This window comes from Electrophorus electricus, chromosome 7 (assembly GCF_013358815.1).
Source record: "Electrophorus electricus isolate fEleEle1 chromosome 7, fEleEle1.pri, whole genome shotgun sequence".
NCBI classification, from domain to species: domain Eukaryota; kingdom Metazoa; phylum Chordata; class Actinopteri; order Gymnotiformes; family Gymnotidae; genus Electrophorus; species Electrophorus electricus.
Genome location: NC_049541.1, coordinates 24,902,140 through 24,924,970, shown reverse-complemented (window position 1 = coordinate 24,924,970; position 22,831 = coordinate 24,902,140). Strand labels below are relative to the sequence as shown.

At 45.2% G+C, this 22,831-nt stretch overlaps 1 protein-coding gene and 1 long non-coding RNA gene across 3 annotated transcripts in view; both read right to left on the bottom strand.

The window, feature by feature from the left end:
* xkr4 (XK related 4) overlaps positions 1 to 16,078 on the bottom strand; it is a 34,729-nt gene extending 18,651 nt beyond the window's left edge. Inside the window, exon 1 of the mRNA XM_027001239.2 lies at positions 14,721 to 16,078. Coding sequence (XP_026857040.2) covers positions 14,721 to 15,400 — 680 coding nt within the window. The 5' untranslated portion in view covers positions 15,401 to 16,078. The remainder of the gene's footprint in view (positions 1 to 14,720) is intronic.
* Positions 16,079 to 18,853: 2,775 nt separating this feature from the next.
* LOC118241729 lies at positions 18,854 to 21,993 on the bottom strand. 2 transcript variants are annotated; one of them, XR_004776331.1, is made up of 4 exons: positions 20,845 to 21,993; positions 20,432 to 20,586; positions 19,752 to 19,898; positions 18,854 to 19,392 (listed from the first exon to the last, which is right to left on the bottom strand). It is a non-coding gene; the product is annotated as an uncharacterized LOC118241729 (long non-coding RNA). The 2 variants fall into 2 exon arrangements; XR_004776330.1 differs by having other exon boundaries at positions 20,432 to 21,993.
* Positions 21,994 to 22,831: the final 838 nt, after the last annotated feature.

Here is a 22,831-nt window from a genome sequence, read left to right as displayed (position 1 = left end):
ACAGCCTGTGGAAGCAGTCGGGTGCATCCCCCCTACCGTGCTCCCCTCCAGAGCACTCCCTGCCTTTAATACTCTCCATCAGCGTTATGCCCAGCAACACCCAGCAACGCCCCCAAAATACCTAACACTACCCACAACAACCCAAGACGTACAACACACGATGATTTTCTCAAACAACACCCAACAACTCCATAAAACACACAACACACACCACCAAGCTTAGCTATAATTCTAAAACTAAGAGTGCAAAAACCCATGAGATATACCAGGGAATAAGAGATGCACTATAAACCACACACACACACACATGATATGTGAATTATTCATTTTGTCAAATGTCAATATTTATTACACGAACATGTTTTTATATATACACTTAATTAGCAGGGACATGAAATGACATCAACATGTGTCTTATTACATGTGATATTGAACGCAGCATGCGTTCAAACTTGTCAGTGTACAGCAGGTCGAATCGAGGGCTGAATACTAGACCCCAAAGATACTGAGCAAAGTTGCTTTCTCGTATGATAAATAGATGAACCCACGTTGCCAGCCACTCTGGCTCAAGAATAACAAACCATGCATTCTCAACCATGGAACCCTAACATCTGAATTCATACTGAGTTGAAGATACCACGTAACTGAAGACGGAGGCAAGAATCATAACACCCGTATTCATTCATCATATCGCTACACAGCCATCATCCACTATCTTTCCTGCAGTCTGATCTTTTCAATGGAATGCCGAACAGGCTGTACGGATGATAGGTCCTTGGAATGCCGGACGTGCCAGCGATGAATAAATAAATAAAACATTTTTTAAAAATCACTAGATACAAGGTCATCTTGGGATGTGGGCTGCAATGCGTTTGAATAGCTGTCAGTCAGCTCAGGGCGAGGATCTGTGAGATGAGGTGAGATCACAGGCGCTCATAGCTATCAATGGTGGACCGATTTATTTCATTTCGTCCTAAAATGGCTCGATTTGTAAATAACACAGGCTCATGCGTCTTTTTGCAATTCGTGTTATTTTTATTTATTGAACGGGACTGACTGGACGAGACGAGAGGAAACACGATGCCAATTCCAGCAAGTTAGCGTCATTATGTTTACGTGTAAACAAATGAAAACTGTAATGCAGGGACAATTTCACTATGTACAGTTAAAAAAGTAATTTCTACTGAAATTATTATTAATTCCTGGAAAGTGTCCCTTCATGCACACATCTGATTCACATCGATTTCTAGCCTGAAAACAGATTTAATCTTGGTTGGAAAAAAAAAATGGCCCTGGAATTATTTGATGAGCCGTAGTAGAGAGATTCTCATTTTTTCTCAGATTGATCTCAGTTATTAAAGCTTAAAATTATGATTACTTTTGCCCAATTATCAGTATCAAAGTAAGAAAGAACCAAGCCAGTTTTACTAGTTCTCGAGCTCAATGGTATATTGAACCGCTGTCACAGGCACAATTACTTTTTGCGGCGTTGAAGTATCCACTGCTTTGAAAAGTTAAAATAGCAGAACTTCAAACGCGGTCATGTTGAAAGATGTACACTTAAAAGGATGAACTGTCCAGAGAATTTGTATTTCCTAACGAAGGTATTATCCTGATTATATTAGTTTTCAGATTAGCAAAGCACTTTTGAAAAGTTTTAAATATTTGGCGTTCTTTGTTGTCATTTCTCGTTCAAAAGGAACTTAATTCCCCATCCTAAAATGGAATAAAGCTGTTACGTTCAGCTAAGCTTCTTGCTTGGTGTTCTGGTGAAACTTTCGTATCGTGTTTCCTTGATCTCAATGTGCGAAATATCAAAAGCGCTGTTGAAAAAGATCAAGAAATCTATTAGGAAACAAAACAAACAAATCCTCACATGCTGGCAGGAATATTCTGGTACTGGTTGGCTCAAACAGTTGCTTTGACAGTGGCATTCTGAGTTCCTCTTTCTAAATCTGTCTGACGTTCACCTACTTTATCTTCTAATCCAGATGCAATAATAAAAACATCACATTTTTTCAGGAAATGTAATTGACATTGTTATAAACTGAACCATCATTTATTGAAAAGGTCTGATTTTTTTTTTTTACCCACCATAGCAATGATTGAACGATTGATGCCATATTTAACAATTTTGAATGAACTATCCCAACTTATCATCTTATTGACTCTAGTATTACCAATATAGCTAACGAAGCCTTATTTGCCTTTTAAAATTCTTCCAGTGCTATTGAATCATTTGTAGTCGATTCTGACCAGAGTTACACATATGTTTTCAGTGAGACTTCAGTTATTGCAAATGCCAGGTCACATCTCAACTCGGGGTCACGCAGACGTGTCCAAGCATGACGCATGTATGTGAACTCTGTGATCCTGTTTAAGATTTTTTACCCGCACAATAATAAAGTTAATTAAAAAAAACAGTGCAAGCCCTCCCTTTTATTTAGTTTTTTGCTATCCACACAGCCGGTTTTGTAAAACATGGCTCTGTTGCAAAAGCACTGCTAGAAGCCACATGTTCAGCTCCACGTTTCTACAGGTGGAGCAGGAAGTTAATACCAACCAGGTAGGTGGGGACCCAGTTAAAATTCAGGCAAAATTCAGAATATGCCCACACACTGCTACAAGTGTACACGCACGGCTCTTAATGAAGTGTCCTGAAGTGTCGAAATATCCTTTTTCTTCTACCAAAGTGCCCAAAGTGCAGATATACAAAGCTCTCAGAATACATTGTGCCACTCTTATAGGATGTGTGTTACACATCCAGTGTCTACTGGGGATTAACAGCTTCAAAACTTGATCTGAAAGTCTAGCACACTACCAATCAGAATTTCCCAAAACCAGTACAGTGTTAACAACGTCTTAAATAAAAGAGTGTTCAGTGTGATACTCGCTCTACCACGTGGTCTTTGTTTTACAATGCTTTTGGGAAGCCCTGCCCTTCAGGTGCAAAACCAGGTCTGCTGCATTTTTGTTACTGTGTGCTGATATTGAACTGTTTATAAAGAAATGTAATAATTCTGTAATTGTTGGTTATTATATAATCGGAAACAATATTCTTGTCTCGGACAACAACCTTGTGACTTAACATTGGAAATATTAATTGTCCAAGGCACTACTTTAAAAAGGTTAACAGAAAGAAAAGGGCCATCAGGGTCAGTTTGGTGACCCTAATGCTGCAAACACAAGCTTTGCCCCATCCCTCTCGTTTCTACAAACAAACACCTACGACAAACATGTGCAAACTTTCCAGTGCTTCACTCACTCATGGCCTTCCCAGAAACACTCTTCCAGAAACATCCTATCTCTTCCTGAGACTAACTCCCAGACGCCCGGCTTGCTCCGTCTGCGGGCATGTCTAACGCAGTCCGACGGGAGGCATGCCGTGCCGTGTATTGATCAAGGTATGGATGGTGATGATGATGATGATGATGATGATGTTGATGATGTAACGTCTGGCAACATCTGTCTGGTGTCCTCAGTGATACGCCACAAAAAGATAAATATTTGATTAGTGGCTTTTTCAGTAAACAGAGTCAGATGAAAGCAAGGAAGAACCTGCTAGCACGTAACGAGTTTACATTCCTTCAAACCTCGTAAACATGACGTGAGCTCAGTCTTTTCAGACCAGTAGCTGACAAAATTAGGTAATATTCAAAGAGACATTTCATCTGCTGACAATGGGATACATTAGGTAGTAATTTCATTCATGGCATTCAAATAGCACTGGCAAAAAATTGTAAACAGACATACTGAATTGCGTGGGAAGCTGCACATTGGACAACTACGTTGCCAATAAATTAAAAAAAAAAAAAAAAGCTCCAAGAAGGCCCTTTTATAATTTCACAAATCGCAAACAGTTACTGACTCACAGGTGACAGTGCGAAGTCTGAATTCCCATGAAACGTTAGGGGGGATGGAACTGAGCTCTGCATCTCCTGGCCTGCGTGAGGGGAAGGATGGAACGCGTCTCTCACTTGCTGGTCAGTGTTTCCCTGCTGCGGAACGTCTGGCACTGAGATCCGGTTTTGCAGGGGGCACCGCCATTGTCGGCGGGCCTCCTTCCATTTTTGGCGCACGGGAGCCTAATGGAGCGCGAAATTAAGTTCCGTTGTGAACTGAATATTTGGAGATTGCGGCTCTGAAAGAGTGGTGCCACCATGCCCCAGCACGGGCCCGCGGGCTGAGGGCACTTTGTCGCCGCCCTGGTTCGCTCTGCGGCGAGGTGGCAGACCACACGGACACGGCAGGAGGAAACAGGGCAGCTGGGGTTGCCCTGGGCCGCCGTGCGTGCGCCCCGCGACCTGTGAGAGCGATTAGTGGGGAGGTACATTTGCAGAACAGCTGCCTTCAAACGTGCAGCCCACGTCAGAACTTGGGAAACGCTAACAAGGAAGAGGCATTCTGATAAAACAGCGTCACCAATCTGGAGGTCTGGGGGCCTGTGTAGTTCAGTTCTGTCCCTAATCGGCTGAGTCTGATTGAACTAAATATTAAACCTCTCATGACCTGAGCGTCTGTCGTGGACCATAGTGATGGGTGTGGATGTGGTAGAAGGACGAGCAGAAGATAACTACGGCTTTTGCAACTCCTTTACAGCAAGCCTGTGGTTTGTTTGTTTTTTTATTACAGTGAAGAGCAGGCCTCTTGCTCAACTTCTCTCTCTCTCTCTCTCTGTTTTTCTTTCTCTCTGCTTCATTGTGTCTACCCAACATGCTCTCTCTGGCCCACAAATGGAGGCCAACATGTCTTTGAGACTGACGAGTCAAACTTTACTTTCTCAAGCCAGATATGGATCTGAAATCTGTGAAACCTTTACTTGTTCACACAAAGGCGCCTTCAAGGCAGGTCTGCTGAGACTTCTTCACACACACACACACACACACACACACACACACACACACACACACACACACGCACAACAACTGGGATAACAGCAAAAGCATCCGCTGTAGCTGACACATATCAATAGTGAATCAAAACACAGCCAATTCCTCAGAAGTGGAAATATATATGGTGTGAATAACTCGTGTCACTCAGGCATGCTGGGAGGTCTGCTTGCTCGTTCCCTCGGCTCCGCATCCTCAAAATGCCTCCCTGCTTTTACGCCTCATCAAGGGCTCCACTAACAGGTTCCCGCCACATTAAAAAGCGAAAATGGGGATTTGTCACTCCAACTCTTAATTCGCAGTCATCTCGCGAAGCGGCACTGTTGCGAACAGACGCCGCGGCCCTTGTATGCAGAGCGCAGGGAAACAGCCGCGATCAGCTTTGGTTCTTTGGTGCCTAATAACTACTTTTTGTTTGTGGCCTTCTTCAAGAAGGTCAGAATTAAACTTCCACAATAAAACAGTCGAAGCATTCACGAAAACCATTTCTACTAACATACACAAGTACACAGGAAATGTATACACCCCCTAACCCCCCTTCCCCACTCCAGCGCACACTCAGAACAAGGAGCCTTTGCTTCGTTTAAGCGAATGAACACAAATGAAAACGCGTGGGAAAGGAACTCAGAATGAACCGAAGGCAGTGCGGAGGATGCTTGCTTGAACTCATTAGAGTAAGTTGACACAAATGCGCTCATTCGAAACGAGGAATGCTCACTACAGAGTTGGATTATTTGATTTCGCAGACGCAGCAGGCCTTGCACGTCTCTCTGTGAATCACCAAGTTGCATCCGGTCAGCAATTTCAGCGTTGCACTATCATGTCCTTTCCCCGTCTCCAGAGGGAACACGAGTGTGCCGAATATATTTTGAATGAGTGAGCGCGTGCGTGCATGACCCCTACAAACATAAGCTTTTTGTTGTTTTCGGAGGGATTTTGGGAGTCGGCTCATCCTCACTCTCTCTAATTTGAAGTCATTTGTTCCTCTCTCTTTCTCCCTGGCAACGACGTGTTGAAAGTGAGCAAGGAAGGTCTTGTCGTGACAGCGATGATGTCTCACCGAGACTGCGGCCCCACCAGCTACAACATCCTCCCCGGCCCTAGAGCACACGCACGCACGACGTGTAAGCGTAACGCATTCTAATGCACAAGCACAAGGCCTGACACACAGAAACCACACCATCAGCAGAATGATATATTTCACCTGGTCATAATGAAAGAACAAATATGTCCTTAATAGCAGAGAACATTCTTATCTTCAGAACAACAGTCACCGACGTCAGCGCCTATTGCTATGGAAACTGACATGTCTGAAATCCTCATAAGAGTGGAAAAATGTTCACCAAAGTTTACGTTTAGCACTGGAGAGCTTCAATGTCTCCTTTGATTATGGGGTGTTTCATTGTGAAACACCTGCACGAACAACATACAGTTACCCTTACACTAGATTCACTTGGGATAGTTGAGTTTCTGGGGGAAATCGCTTTGTTATTAATTGAGTGGCAAAACGGAAGCCAACCATAACCATTAGTAACAGGACACACCCAGACTTAATTAGTAATACGATCTGCCTGTTTCTTTTCCATCTCGCTAATTTTAAAGCAGAGGGGTTCCTGGAGTTCCATAAGTTCACCACAATAATAAACTCTCTAGGGTGAACCAAACTCAAGAAGGAATCAATTTGATTAGAGAACATGGGCTAAATGTGGAGCAATGTACAGGAACACCAGTACTTGGGCTGGAAAGAGCCTTTCTGGGTAATTTAGTACTCAACGATGAATCATCCACGCTGAACAGACACCAGCTCTGCGATGGTCGCTACCCGAATGGAAGCTCTGATCAACTGACAGCCCTTCATGCCTCGGTGGTAATGCAGTGTAAGAGGTTCCCACTTTCTTATACAGAGCCAGCAACCTACGGGGACATTCACCATCTGTTTAAAAAAAGTTTGTATATTTCTATAAATGCGGCTTTCCTGAAGTGCAGCTGTTTGCCTTATAGCCTGTAAGGGGTCTGAGAGGTTCGGCGAGTTAGCCAAAGCTACAGCTTGCTAACGTGGGCAGGTTACGGAAAAATGGCATTCAGGTCCTGGCACGGATGCCCGCCCCCCGGTCCGGCGTGGCCGCTGCGGGCTGCAGCCGTCCGCGAGGAGGCCAAATGGGCTCCTCCGGAAAGAGGCATCCTCTCCTGGCCTGATCCTCTAGATCCGGCACCTTGGGGCCATTTCAGGGACGCACTGCTGGAAACGTCAGGGACCTTAAATGGAGAAAGAGGAGCTCCCAAACCTATAGACCACCATGCCACAGCAACCTGCTTTTTCGCTTCCTCCCCACTCTGTCTGTCTCTTTCTCCCATCGTTCCCTTTTCTCCTTGTTCTCTTTTAACCATTCCTTTTTGCCCTCTGCATGCACGCACCTGTGCCCTATAACTCTGATGCATGACAAAAAAGGTTTTACAGAGTGAGGGTCTCTGTATTTTCTGCTTCATTTTGAAGCGCTCAGATGTACCAAAAAAAAAAAAGGGGGGGGGGGGCAACTGGAAATCCCGCCCCCTCCAGCCAGTAGCTCTCTGCCCCCAGCCTCTCTTTCATCCACACAGGAGGGGGACTGCCTCTGAACCCCACAGTCATGCCAGACTACCATCACTGCACGTTCTCTCAGGGAATACTGAAATTGCAGCAATGCACCAAGCAACTGAAAAATGTACTGGATTCTGGTATTATGATCATTTCAAAGCAGTTAGCAATGAACATTTGCATAAGTGCTGTCGGTAATGATGATGGTTATGGATGTCTTTCTTTGTAGTAGTTGTTTATATTGTGCAAGATTAGAGGCAAGTTGTGTGACAAATGTTCATAAATGGTGTGTGCGTAATAAATATTGCCACCTGTTTATTGAGACGCTCTCAGGAAGATGTAGTATAAAAAAAGAATAACAGCTTGTGCAATATTTCCAAGAGGATAGTTTCTCTACGTGGCCATACCATTAGACCTGAACCGCTGACAGAGCTGGAAGGGTCCAATCTCATGTTAGCTTAATGTTTCCTAATAGAGTTTGATAGGCACAGTTTTGATTCCCGTGTACTATACTTTCTGAAATTTTGATCAATAATCTTATTTAGGGCATTATTCCATAGCTGTATTTGTAATTGTATTCCATCTGTGTTCAAAACCAAAAATTCTCTTTGCTAGGGTTGTAGTTTAATCGTATCCTCGGACTCAGACCTAATGCGCAAGCATAAGGATTTATTTCACAGAGACAACAAAACACTACTGTATTTCGCTTTGGACAGGAGTGTCCGATACATGTAAACATTCACTCTTACTCTGGGAGGAAAAGTAAGCCAAACATTTCTTTCTTTTTTGTTATTCTGTGTGTACATTTATTATTGCACCCAGGTTTCTCACAGGGTGGAACATCTAAGGGGGAGCAGAGCCGCACCCTGGGAGCTCCCTCTGCTCCCTCTGTGGCCTGCTTCTGAAGGGGGAGGCAGCTGGTGCCACAGGGGTGGACGTCTCTGACCACGGCCTGAGGAGGCGCACGGGACCAGGAGCTTGAACGCTGCGAATGCTGGACGTGGCGAGAGGTTGTGCCCAGAGATATTGAACACGATCCCTTACCCCACCTCGGAAACCCTGCCTGCCCCAGGCTACAGGTGGCCTCCACAGGTGCACTCCTCGTTTGCATTTGTTCGCAATGGCATAAGGAAGCCATTCCCAGAGCCAGTCGCCCGGAGCGGGCCGCAGCGAGAGTTCTTTCAAGGGAGGGGGCCCGGTCATAGAAAACGGCGGGTGGATCCTCAAACAGCTGCAGGCGCGTGGGGGTGGGGTGCACCCCCTCTCCGATTCTTCTTCTGTCATGGAGTAGCCACCATTAGGATCCCAGGGGAAGTGCCCCAGCTGGGCCTTATTTGTCCCTTCATTATAGTTGGAGGAAGCCAGCCTCCACCTCGCGGAGCGCCCAGTTCCGATGTAGAGTGTCTTCCTAAAGAGATCAAGCTCAGTTTCTCTGGGATAGAAAACATTAAGGTGCTTTCTCCTGGCATTCCAGTGGCCAAACGTACACTATGGGCCAGCAGTCTGGACAAAGAGCATGTTTATTCAGTCCTAAGTGGGGAATCACACTGTCATGTAGTCTGGCATATGATGTATATTTAAGACAGTGTCCTGCCATAGTTTTAGGCAGCATGTGGCAACAATTTGTGGCTAATGATTTGTTTTGAAGTCAACCACATTATACTCTGTCTCATACATTAACATGACTGGGGAAAGCGGTAAATGAAATTAAATGTTATGCATCTGCCAATAACTATTAAAGCATAATGGCCTAGTATAAGATCTCAAGTATGGAGTAACTCCTTCAAATGCAGAGATGAAATGAAGATCAATATAAAAACCCGATGTGAGAATTCCCAGGACCTTTCCCAGTGGAGCAGAGGTTGCCAGGCAAAGAGTGACCAGAAGATGCCGAGCAAATCCTGAACAGTTTCAACGCACACACACTTCATTTAACTCTTATCTGGTTAACTCATCACCAATGCAACACAGGTGGAAGTGGGTTAAAGGACATTGCAGCATGGTTTCCACCTGAACACATAAGATATGGACCAGGCCGTGCGAGAAAAGCAGACAGGCCATTAGAAGATGTACGATCCCTACTTGATTATTGCTGATGGTAAAACATAGTCTGCAAGAAAGACTGTGCTGGACACAGCAAGAGTTGGTTTTGCGACTCTGCAACAGGCAAGCAGGCTTCAGAGTACTAAAAAAGAGCTTCAAGGGAAGTGGCAGTGAAGCGCAGCAGAGGACAGTTGGGATCCAAACCCAGTGGCCCAACAAAACCCGGGACTGGAACCCAGACCCGCTTTGCCTTCATTCTGAGATCACATCGGCACGAGGCACCAGGGCCAACTGCGGTCTAGGGAGGAAGGGAAGAGCGTTTAATGGTGGCTTCTTCCAGCCCCTGTGCACTGCACATTCCAGGGGTCACCTTGCCCCAGCACACCTGCCTTAAACTCCCAAAAGGCTGGGTAATCAGCTGCTGAGTGGAGTAAGGAGTGGGAGCAGGCGGGCACCACCACCCTGTGCGTGGCAGGTTTTCTCTAGGTAACGCTGCTTAAAGCTCGGAGTGTGGCGAATGCCTCCTTTGAGGAGGGAGCCCGCTTATACGTAACACGCAGCATACTTCCATCAGGGGCATGCTTGCCGTTACGCTAAGCTGCCGTCCTGTGCACACTTGGCATGACGAGCAATCTCGCCATCATGCTGCCATCATGGGTACCAGTTGTTCATTCAGTAAGCAGTGCTTGACAACCATAATTGTGTTTTCTGACGTTAATTAAAAGACAGGCAGTGAAAATAGTGCAGAAGCCCTTGAAACGTTGGTGTGTGTGTGTGTGTGTATATGTGTCCTTGTGTCTGTGCATGTCACTATAAATCACTATAAATTCAGAAATGCACATGTATGAATATGTAGGTGAATATGTTTGTGTGTGTCTGTGTGTGTGTGTATGTGTGTGTGTGTGTATGTGTGTGTGTGTTCATATATGGTAAATTTGGATTAAGAGACAAATTTGGATACCCCCCCAACAATCACTTGCCCCCAAAAACATTACAAGAACAATGTCATCAGGCCTGGGAGTCCAAAATAAACCCCCTCACCATGGCTGCATGCTGGACTACAGGCTGGACGTGTAGCCGGAGGCACTAAAGCTAACCATTACAACCTAGAAAAAGCAAGACATTTAAATAAATGGATCAAACGAAACCACAAGACCCCAAAGTCAATAAAAATAAGTATTGTTAATAAACTACAGCAGTACGTGGTGCCTAAATGCAGATGCTGCCATCAAAACAAACACAGCACCGTGAATTAGTACATTTGCCAACAGCTACAGGAGTTGCTAATCACAGAGAGTTTCTGGCTACAACTGTTACGACCTTTTGAAAGGTCTGCAATCGCTGTGCTGTAAAGCCGCCCCATGACAATGTCTGCTGTGGGAAAAAAACAACACGCAAAAAAAACGGGCGGAGTTTATATGGTCCACGGTTGTTGCTGAGGTTGGTGGGCTACGAGGTACGGACACTGGCCTCTCGTTCCGACTGCCGTGAGGTGGCACCAATGGTTGGCCAGTGCCAAGAAGGGTCCCTGACTTCTACAATGGAATCCACTTATCAGCGGCAGGAGTGGTAGCCTGAAAAGTGATGGGTCCCGATGGGCCTGGGGGTTTGGACGCTTTCTCCAATACAGAATACCGACTTCATGCTTGTGCTTATTGCATCATGCTGACCAAAATACAAATATAAACCATCCAATTGCAATTTGACGTACATTCCTGCAACATTGGCAACAAATCTGAGCTACGAGAAATGGATGATTTCATATTTCATTTATTCCTAACCTGGAATAAGGCTTCTCTGAGCTGCGTGCATCTGCTTCCATTGCTCCAGCCTTAGCAAACACGGTCATCATTCCTGGGATTATTAAAAGCAATAAGGACACAGTAGTTTGTTTCTACCTTGTCCTACAAAAGAGCACAACTGAGAACTTTAATCAGGCATTCGGCTAAACTGGAGCAACCACAGCGTTACAAGACAAAAGATTCTCTTCACAATGGCCCCTAGAGATGAGAGAGGATATTGCCAATACAAGTCAATTTGTATCTCTACCAAAGAGCCACAAAAAGAGAGAGAGAGAGAGAGAGGGAGGGAGGGAGTTGTGTCTCAGTTTGGTTTAACCCCTTAGTGAATATACATAGACATTTTTAATAGGAAAAAAATGGCCCTGGTTCTTTGTTAGAATGAAGTATGAGGCTTCGAGAACCACGTGCTAAATTCCACATAGCCAACAATTCCTCACCATTTCTTGCTAATACGACCCTGAGCTATGAACACCAGACCTGTTTGTATTCAGCGCACTCTGTGTAGGGACATGGCCTGTGTGCATAATGATGTGGGGTGAATCCCGCTTGCGGTTAGCCATGATAGAGAGAAAGGAGGCAGCGGTCCCAGTGACGTGGAGGTGGAGCATCCCTAGCCTGGTCCTACCTCACAGTCATATTTACATTACGCCGCATAAAACCACTCACATTAGCATACATCAGCATGAGTAACTTAATATGATCATTTAGGCGGAGCTTGCTGGATCGTGTAGTGTGAATGAAGGGCTCATTGCCTTCTTGTTCAAGAGATATGAACATGCAGTGCGTTTACTGCAGAATAATACGAGCGCCTATTATCTGTCCCCCTGTTGCTTAAAGTTTCCATTTAGGCCCGATCACAGTCGATTAAATGGCAATATATTCCAGCACGCTCGGCGGTCCTATATATAACCCGTGCCAACCAAAACACGCAGCACAACTGCTGTAAAGTTCAGTGGGCATGCTCCATCTGCCTCAGACCAGGACCAGGTCTAGGGAAGCGTCAAGAGCACGTGCAGATAACGCCGGTCATCACATCTGCCATGCCGGCCTCTGACCGGCCGCTATAAAGACCCAACACTTCATTTAGATCCATAAGCGGCACCTGGTCGCCACTGTGGCGCTGAGCACCAAGGGGTTAGGTACACGCTCATTTGCAGTGCAATCATGTAGGTCCGGCTCGTTAGGAGAACCGATCAGCCAAGACCCCACAGAGAGGAACTCTCATACTACCCCACCGCCAAGCTTGGAAATGAAATGTGAAATAACATCTCTGGCCATTAAAAAAGTTAATAACAATAGCTAGCATGCCTACAGAGACAGTTGTGCATGAAATTCAAAATGGCCAGGTTATAAGCACTAAAATCATTAAAAAAATAAAAACATTGTGATAAGATGCGCCAATGACATGTGTTCATATATTTATGTCATTGCATTATGGAGGTTTTATCATGGCCCTGCAGTGACAAGGAGTAGGGGGCTAGCAATGAAGTGTTATGAAGTTCTATAAAACTCCATAAAGACCATGAATGTGAAGGTCAAAGAAAATATGTGATAAAGGGAAGATGTTAAAGTGAAAAACAATTATATTCAGAATTGAACCAAACAGATTCCAGATTCACCCCCTAAAAACTTTTTGTATACATAATCATGATAACTAATAGCATATTTATCTCACAAAGATCTCACAAAATCAGATTCATACACTTAAAACAAAAGCAAGGACAATATATATATAGATTAGGTTAAAATAATTTCATATGCATTAATTTACATTGCATATGATTCCCACTGTATAATAACCCATGACTTCTGAATTATTCTAGAGGCAAACCTAAGAAGTCACCATGTTCAGACATGACACAGTATTCACAATCACAGTCATAATACAGAAGTACTGCACTGATGATTAGCCATGTCACCGTACACCAGTGTTAATCAGCACCGTCTCAGTCTACTGATTAAATGGAAGCATGTCACCTGTTGGCGGTCACTGATGCAGGCCTACACCACATGTTCCCTTCTAGAAGCCTTTCGTGCAGCAAAAGCCTCCAACCGAATGAGTGAAAAGAAGCTGTTTGTTATTAATAGCTGCTGTAATGGGTTTTGTTGGGGGGGGTTTCTGAGATGGCAAGCATATGTTTGACCCATTGTTCCCCACCTGCTGAAGAAGCGGCCATTAGTTTCTACAGTTGTGCAGACTGCACTGTTTCTACAGTTCTCCAGACTCCAACCAGAGCACACAACTGTGTCAGCCCCAATTCAGCACTTTGCAGACTCATTGCCGAAAGTGGGACCGAATCCAAGGCTGAAGGAACTTGCGCTTGAAAAGCCAGTCCCCCCAAGTTCACAGCCGTCATCTGGTCGCATTCTGTTCTGTTTGAGAGCCCTGTTCAGGCCAGCTCTGCTAAACCCACGGAGCCCCTGGCAGTCACCCGGCGCGCTGCTGTTCTAATGGAGTCTTGTATTCTCCCGAAGCTGATCTATAGCAAAATCCCTGCAAAACTACAGCTTTCTGCCTTCCGTGAACCACCTCTAACTTAGCAGCTGGATATCGTTTATATTTTGGACAGCGTCCAGGCAAAGCGCACAGGGTCAAATGCAAGCAGCAAACAGACCGTTGCTGGCCTGAATGTGCCGATTCACTCAGGCTTCCGGCCAGCCCCGGTGGGAGTGACACCATGAAACCGAATCGGCTCATCTGAGCCCGACCACTCCTACTGTGGAGCTAAGTGCTGACTGCAGCTTCTAGCAGAGGACTGTACTGACTTGCTAACACCCAGCACGCGCCCATGGGTGGTCCGACGACCTTGTGTGCCGTAAGGGAAACTCCTGAAAGACCTGTCCATCCAGGCCACTAAAAGACCCTCAAACAGCTCTTGCAGTAACAGCTCGTGGAGTTGAGTGAAATATAGCAGAGTGATTCTCAGACACATTATTAGAGGATCTGATTAAGCAGAAGGAAATGACGTCTGTGGACTCACCCCAACACTATAGCATTTGGTGGTCTGTCATTCCAACTCTCTGTGAATTTATTGGGAGGTATTTTTACAGTATAAATTAATAGAGAAAGCATTAGCCTGTATACATATTCAAAGGCAGCCAGTGAAAACGTCATACGCCGTGCACGTCCCACTTCTGAGAGAGCTTTTAAAAACTCCATGCAAGGTTTGAATGCAACTGAGGGGGCTTCCTTGGTATGAACACAACAGGTTTAAATGGATAACATCCACCACAATATTTACATCAGACACAACTCAATAGAACAAAACGAATCATGACACACAAAACCCAGGGGTTATCCAACAAGTTTAAATAACCAGCTATGCGACACGACTAACGTGAAGTGTTCGCATATTAGCTTATGACTGATGCATCGCCCGAGTGGACCGCCACACGCGTCTCTCCGCTTACCTCCAGATTTGCCCGAGCTGCAGAATGTGAATGATGGACTGCAACAGCCAAATACAGAAGGAACATGAAGCCGAGGGTTTCTTGTTAGTCCGGGCTGCGGTACTGCTGTTGCTGCTGTTCGTTGTGGTGTTGCTCTTGCTTGCCGTAGAAGCCTGCCTTTGAGGCGTGGACGGGTGGGCTCCGACGTCCCCATGCGAAGCGGAACAGCTTAGCAGCTTCCCGTCCATGTGGGAGCAGCCCGCCGCATCGCCGGCGGAGCTGTCCTCGGTGCTGAAATCGTGAACGAACCATCTAAAACTGAACACCTGAACAGAGAATGACCCAAGCACCACAAAAAACAACGTCAGCCCGAACCACCAGTACTCGCCGCGGAGGCAATAGTCGACAGACAGCCAAATATCGGTGCCCACGTCGGCGAAATACACCGCCACTGCGGCGAGGATCCATAGACAGTCCCAAACTGTGTATTTTTGCTGTTCCCTACCGAGGCGAAGGCATGTCGAATTAGAACCACAGCACCGCGACTCCCCATTGGCGAAGTCCGCCTCTCCGGTTCCAGAATCCGGCTGCGATCCTGGAGCTAGCCCTTGTACAGATCCCGAGTGATCCGAATTCTGCAAAGGCGTAAATGCTACATCGCTCTTTTTCATTTTCAGCACCCCGTCTGATTTAGCGGCCATTATAGCAGCTTCGTCTTCCCGTCGCCTGCGCCGTCTTTTTCGTCTCCGTTCTCGTCCTCCCTTCGGCTCCTCTCTTCCAGGCGAATAGACAGTGGGCTGGGCGACCTCCTCTTCCGCCAGCTACAGCGCCGCCTGCACATTACAAAGCAACACTTCCTTTTGGTGGCGGGTATGAACCATATGCTCTCTCGTGGCTCTTACTTAAAACTATGACATCATTGCTTTGCAACTCTTCCTCAGTCGCTCATCACGGTGTTCATCAGTTGCAGTGCACCCTTACGGCAGCTCCAGAGACCATGGATTCTACATCTTATAATTTAAACAATAAAGCCTGTGTGTTTTGCATTTAAAGTCTATCGTTATTTAACATTTTATTTGTATTTTTTTTATTTATTTTCATCGCAGTTACCCTACTGAAAATTGGCACAACTGGCTCTTTGGTTGTATCAACACAGAAAAAAAGGTAATTCGATCGTGGAGGCTGTATGATAGACTGATTTAAATGCCGAAACAAATGCAAAATTTGCATAATCCTTCGTCGAAAAAAAGCAATAAAACGATTTCTTCGACTTATTCCTGTTCCGTGAAATAGGGCTTAGGAAATACGGTTCAGCACCGTGAAAATCACGCAGTTCGGCTGGAAGATCCGCCGTAAACAAACCAGCCGTTCATCTACGCTATACCACCAAGCACGCGTTACTGCCTTTGTGCCGGGTGGGCTGACTTGCGTCATTATTAAATTTACTGGCCCCCTTGAGCAGCGACGTCGCCGCGTCGGCGACACACCCTCCGTTTGCCGATATAGTGTCGGAGATGCTCGCTGAACGAGAGTGCGCACTGGTCTCAGCCACATCTGCCCGATGAACGAATTCTTTCAGCACTGGATTTTAAGAACAAAGGTAACGGCGTCGCATCTGATGGTCAGACATCGTGCAGAGTCGTGCCCACCGTGACCTAACTCAGCCGTAAATGTGCGGAACGTTACGGTAATGCTGAGACAAAGTGAAACGGTGGCGTCACTCTTCATATTGACGGAAAGTACCGGTGAGGTGGCATTCATTCGCCTTAACAGTGAGCTGCTAATGAACAAAGCTCATATGTCTCCTGTTTAAATATTATATATATATATATATATATATATATATATATATATATATATGTGTGTGTGTGTGATATACACACATACATACACACACACACACACACACACACACACACACACACACACATATATATATATATATATATATATATATATATATATATATATATATATATATATAAAACAACTGTAAAATACATGTGAACATACATGTGGGTGTGTGAGAGAACGCGAGCAAGGAAGCGTATATATGTAAGAGTCTGTGTGTAAGAGTCTGTGAGAGAAAGAGTGTTGAGAAGGAGTGACAGAGTTCGACAGAAAGCTGTGTACAGTACACATTCACCACAGAGCTCTACTGTCTCCTCAGGCTGTCATTTGTGTGCCACCTGGTCAAGCTTCGGAGATGACACCATCTGTCATCATCAGCTGTGCGGGGCTTTGGCAGCGTGGCATGACTTCTGGGCTTGGCTTTAGTGTGTCCATTTCAGGACACACTGGCACTCACACACGCATTTTATTTATTTATTTATTTTATTTGACATTATTTGGCAGACACTACCGTCCACAGCAATTTACATATTTATCAATACGACAGTACATCTGTTCCCTGCGGATTGACCCCATGACCTTGGTATGACTGGCACCCTGCTTCATCTATTTTACCAAGTAAGCTGCAGGACAGGTGTGTGAACAATCGCAGATAGCCATTACCAATACCTCTGTGCCTGTCCCTGTATCCTCACACCACATGGCTTGGCCTGGGTTCCAGAGCTCACCGAAAATATTTGAGCTGAATAATTAAGGGTTTCAGGCATAGGCCTCTTGTAATTTATTATTTGATTCAGATTGGTAGGCTACAAATATTCATTCACAGTTCAAATTATCTGCAATGAATTAGACACTATTGAAGAGCATCAAAAATGACTATGTTCGAGACAATGTTCGTACGCTGAAAACGTAATGAAAGATAATGACAGAGATGCAGAGGGCTTCCTTTAATCTTCCCAGCAATTACACTATGGAAGCACAATTATTATCCTAATTTACTTCCCCATTTTAGAAAAAACATTTTCTCTACAACTGTGGCGACTGACCATCACATGCACAGATGTAAGAATTTCAGTTCCCTTTTGTTGAGTCTTATTTGAAACAAAAATCAGCAGTGACTGTTGGTAAATCAAAGGAAGGGAGTGTCCTCCAGTGCCCTCCCAGTAGACACTGTCCTCCAGTGCCCAGTAAAGACTCTCCTCCAGTGTCCTCCCAGTGCCCAGTAAAGATTGTCCTCCAGTGTCCTCCCAGTAGAGTCTGTCCTCCAGTGCCTTCCCAGTAGACACTGTCCTCCCAGTGCCCAGTAAAGACTGTCCTCCCAGTAGAGATTGTCCTCCCAGTGCCCAGTAAAGACTGTCCTCCCAGTGCCCGGTAAAGACTGTCCTCCCAGTGTTTTCCCAGTAGAGACTGTCCTCCCGTGTCCTCCCAGTAGAGACTGTCCTCCCGTGTCCTCCCAGTAGAGACTGTCCTCCCGTGTCCTCCCAGTAGAGACTGTCCTCCAGTATCCTCCCAGTAGAGACTGTCCTCCCGTGTCCTCCCAGTAGAGACTGTCCTCCCTGCACTGCTCTCATATAATCACTGCTGTCTTCTCTCATTGATCTGGGCAGGTTCTTTGATGATGGGCCGATCTCAGTTCCCCAGACCCACAGAGCCCTCGTCCTGGTCACACAGAGATGGGTCATTTATGACAGCGGTGATTTAATCAGTTCCTCCTTAAATCAGCGATCCGTTTGAGATGTGGGCTGTTCAGGGAGCGTTGAAATCTGACCGTTGTCATGGGATATGCATGGAGTCAAGTCTTAAGTAATTCACAGCATAGTTAATTCATTAATAGTTATATGGTTATATTAAGTAATAATAAAGTAAAAACAGCATGGTTAGGTTAAGCCATTAATACCATGATAAAATCATTAATACCATGGTTAAGTCATTAATAGCATGTGTGATGTGTCCCAGCCTTTGCCAAAGTTCACGGAAGCCACATAAATGCAGCCTCAGTATTAGCACTCGGTGCTCTGAACACAGGTAAAAAGCTGTTATTCTGGTGCAGATAGGCCTTTTTCAACCGAACATCTGTAGACAACATGCAGAAGCACCTCCATTGCAAAGGTTGATTTACAGTGCATCCAGAAAGTATTCACAGCGCTTCACTTTTTCCACATTTTGTTATTTTACAGCTTTATTCCAAAATGGAATAAGCTATTTTTTCCCTCAAAATTCTACACACAATACCCTATAATGACAAAGTGAAAAAAAAAATTGTTTGGGATTGTTGCAAATTTATAAAAAAATAAAAATTAAAAATTAAAAATAAATCACATGTACATAAGTACAATAGAATAATATAAAAATAGCAAAAGCATGAATTAATTCCGCAAGCACACTAAATCCTGCAAAGCAACATGCACATGCTGAAATAACTTCCCCTCCAAAGGATGTGTGGGAAACATTGTGCGCAGCCCTCTTAAACGTAACCAGGCCGTGAAACCACGGAGCCTTGGGTTCCGCTCGCACCACACGCTGCCGTTGCCTGGCAACAAAGCAGCACTTCTTAGGGTGTTTTTTTTTTTCAGAGCGATGTGGCCGGCCATCGTGACAGATACTGGAACGGACTCTCATGCAAACACAGGTCATGTAGAAATGGTGCCTCTCCCATATGTGGCACGGCACCGAGCTAAAAGCTGCATGAGCTGGAGGCTCAGTGGAACTGAGGTCTGACAGTCTGGATACAGCCTGTTGTGAGGAGGACACTTGTGAGAAACTTTTCCCAATTGGGTTAAACAACCTCAGGCTCTCTCAGGGGTGAAGATGAAGCTACATCAAAAATGGATGATCCAGCAAGCTGTAATAGAAGCACAGGATACACTGTCAGATGGGTAAAAAATGCCAAGCACATGCATTACAGAGGGACAAAGTTTGCAAGGAACTGATATGTAATGAAATCAATCACTGACTCCTGCAAGAAACAATATACAGTTGTTACTTTTTGAAGAGTATTCCTTTTTTAAAATTGTGATTTCTCTTTCTGTCAACCTGTCACTCCGTTCTGCTAGTCTAACACCCGTTGGCATGGAAACCCCCTCTAGGTTGGTGTGTGTGCATGCGTGTGGGTGCATGTGTGTGAGCATATATGCATGTGTGTGTGTGCGTGCATATGCCCGTCTGTGCATGTAAGAGGCCTTGTCATGCTGAAACTCTAACCCTGCTGTTGCTGATGGTCAGTGGTCAGTGGGGCATGATGTCAGGCTGCCGCTTGGTCCGGCCATCTATGTGGCCTCTCCCAGCAAATGCCGTCTCAGTAACCCACAGCTTGAGCTGCCTTGGCATTTCAAAATGACGCCCAGTCTTCTGCAGGGGGAGAGAGAGAGAGAGAGTATTCCAGAAAAACCTATGGAAGAAGCTTGTGCGGCCACACTTTGGGTGGTTAACTGACTATTTTTAGACTTTTCTTATGGGTGAGCTGAGAAGACACTGTAATGAGATTGGTAATTCACAGAGACCTAATTTAGTGGAAAATTAAATTGACATTGTGCAGACAGACATAATAACATCACATCTGTATTTATCAGGAGGAGAGTCCCAACATTTCAGGCAGCAGCTATTTAAGCAGAGAAACATGAATAGCCACAGCCTGAAATGTATATGTATAGACACTCCCATGAACACAATACAGACAGCTCCATTCAGTAGAAATAAACAATCATGAAAACCAGGAAACAGCATGTCAGAATAAATACTGCATGCATTTCACAACAATGGAAAGAAGCACCTTTCCGAGGTGTTTTAGATGCATGTATTTTGGATAAAATGGTAACCCGCCCAGGAGCAACAGCTTAGGAGAGGGTGGCCAGAAACCCCCAGGGCAAGAGCAGAGATCTCACTGGTAGAGAGGAGAGGAGCAGCGATGGTCGCAATCCTGGCCTCAGAATCTCCGGAGGACCTGACGCAGCATCTCCGATTCCGACAGGATTCCCTTGGGAATGCACGTTATACTCCCGCTACTGACAATGGCCGCAGGATGACGTGAGACTCTAATCTAACACAAAAAAAGTACGTCAATAGACACTTTCGAGCGCCACATAATAACACCGACATAAACCCAGTAGCCTATACACTATAGGAACGCTTTATTAGCGCTTTATTAGGATCTGGTACTGCACGGCCTATTTTAATTTCGAAGGCTCTCCTATTGTCCACATCCTCTGTAGTGCAAAGTATTAAGATTTCACGCGCCGAAATTATGCCACTGGGAAAAACCAAGCCTCTAATTACGTCATGCGTCTGGGACGATTACCAGCGGCTGTCGTTTGCTCCGGTTGCTCATGGTAACATCTCCCTGTTTTCTTTCTCCCGGCCTCCGCTTTCTGAAGCATTTTTACTGCAGTCTGGAAAATAAGCAACTATTCAGTACTGCCAGACTCGGGTGAGAATAGTTACAGCTGAGAAATATAAATAGGCTAAGCTCTTTATAACGCATCTCTGTCAAGAAATGCTTTTCATCTACATTACGCAGAGAATGTCAATCAAAAAACGGGCAAGCATGAAGCCGTGGACAGTCAGTAATCTACTCAGTATAAAAATGTGTTTTTTAATATCAATTTTTGTATAAAGACACGAGGCATGGTCCTTTTCAGCACAATTAAATTAAATAGCATTTTACATGCTTCTAACTGAATGTTGAAATAATAGATTGATTTTGTATAAGAATTCCCCATCGTTGTCCTGAGCATCGTGCACCTGTCAAGCGGATGGTTGTGCTCTTTCCAACCAATGAACGCTCTCCTTTTGTCTACTAGTGCCAATTTATTTTGATACAGTTGGTTGATCAGCATTCCGCAGATAAGTTTGCCTTGCACTGCTTTCGGCTTATGCAAACTAATGAAGGTCAAAAGAGAGACGAAGCCCATGTTAAAAAGCGACTGTTCCTCTAAGCCTCGGAGCCGGAGAGGCTTTGACCCCTCCGTGCCAGCGCGCCGAGAACGCGCGCTCTGTATCGACTGACACCAGGGTGAATATGCGCTCCCACGCCAACGCGCAAAACCCTAAATTTGAATGGTTGGATTTATTGGGAAGAAGACACCTGTTATATTCACGAAATCAAAGAGGACCGTCGTTTATTTGGTCGTTTACATCAGCAAAACCATCGTGAAATTTCACCGCGGCTACGCCACCATCGAGGGTATCACCCTGCGGCACCGCGCTACTGCGGGTCGGGGGTATAGAGATGCAGACACACCAGAGTGACCCCCGCGATGTGTAGCCTGTTTTCCGAGGCTAATGTTGCCACCTGGACACCGGAATCAGGCTACATTAGCACACCGATTTCACGTCGGCCTCTACCACTTATCCTCAAACCGACCCCCATCGTCATATCTTTCTGGTGCGCCACCAGAATGTCTGACAGACAATCAGAAAATGAATATAAATGAACGTATAGGCAAAGTGTTGAGACGGACAAAATATACGATATTTGTCTTGTCTCCTATAAACTGAAAAAGCTGAACTCTGAACTTGAGCCGTGAGGGAGAAACGGCGTCATCACAGCCCAGCGCTCCCACGGCGGGGCCGCAGTCTGTTGTCAGGGATGGCGTTGTGGTTGCGTCCAGCGCCTCTTTCTTCTCTGAGCCTGGTGTCTCCTTCAACACCCCACAGACCGCGACGTCCTGCGCCAAGAAACGCTAAGTCAACGCGTTATTATGTATCCTGTTCAGGCTTATCCGTGCTACAGTAGGATATCATGTAGGCTATTGGCGATTTAAACCAGATAATTACGGTTTTGTCTTACTGGTGCATATTAGCTATTCTTTACTTTCATTCGTTTATTTGTATTGTATTATGTCCTGATTATGCAATTCAATAAAAAAAATCTCACAGCGTCTGCTGAGAGCCATGCGCTGTCACGGCGTGCCCTGCTCTCATCGCTGCGTCGTCGCTGTCACAGCTGCCTGAAATACGTCGCTTTGTGTCACTGTTGTTCCGAGCTCATTGCGGACCTTTTCCACTGACAGCATCCCACCCGTGCGCTTCACCTGTCGTTCGTCACCGAGTCAAACAGTGCGATGCCCCCTGAGGAACCGCTCCTCGGCCCTGACAGAAAGGCATACGAAGAATATAGAGCAAGTGCAAATGCAAACACGGCAAATGCAAACTTAAACTTTTTTTTTTAATTATACAAAAAGATACGATAACTTGTGTAAACTTGTGTTAACAACTTGACAGGGACAAGATTGTTTAATTACACACTTTTTTACTCTCTTAATCACACAGCAGTGAATATTAGC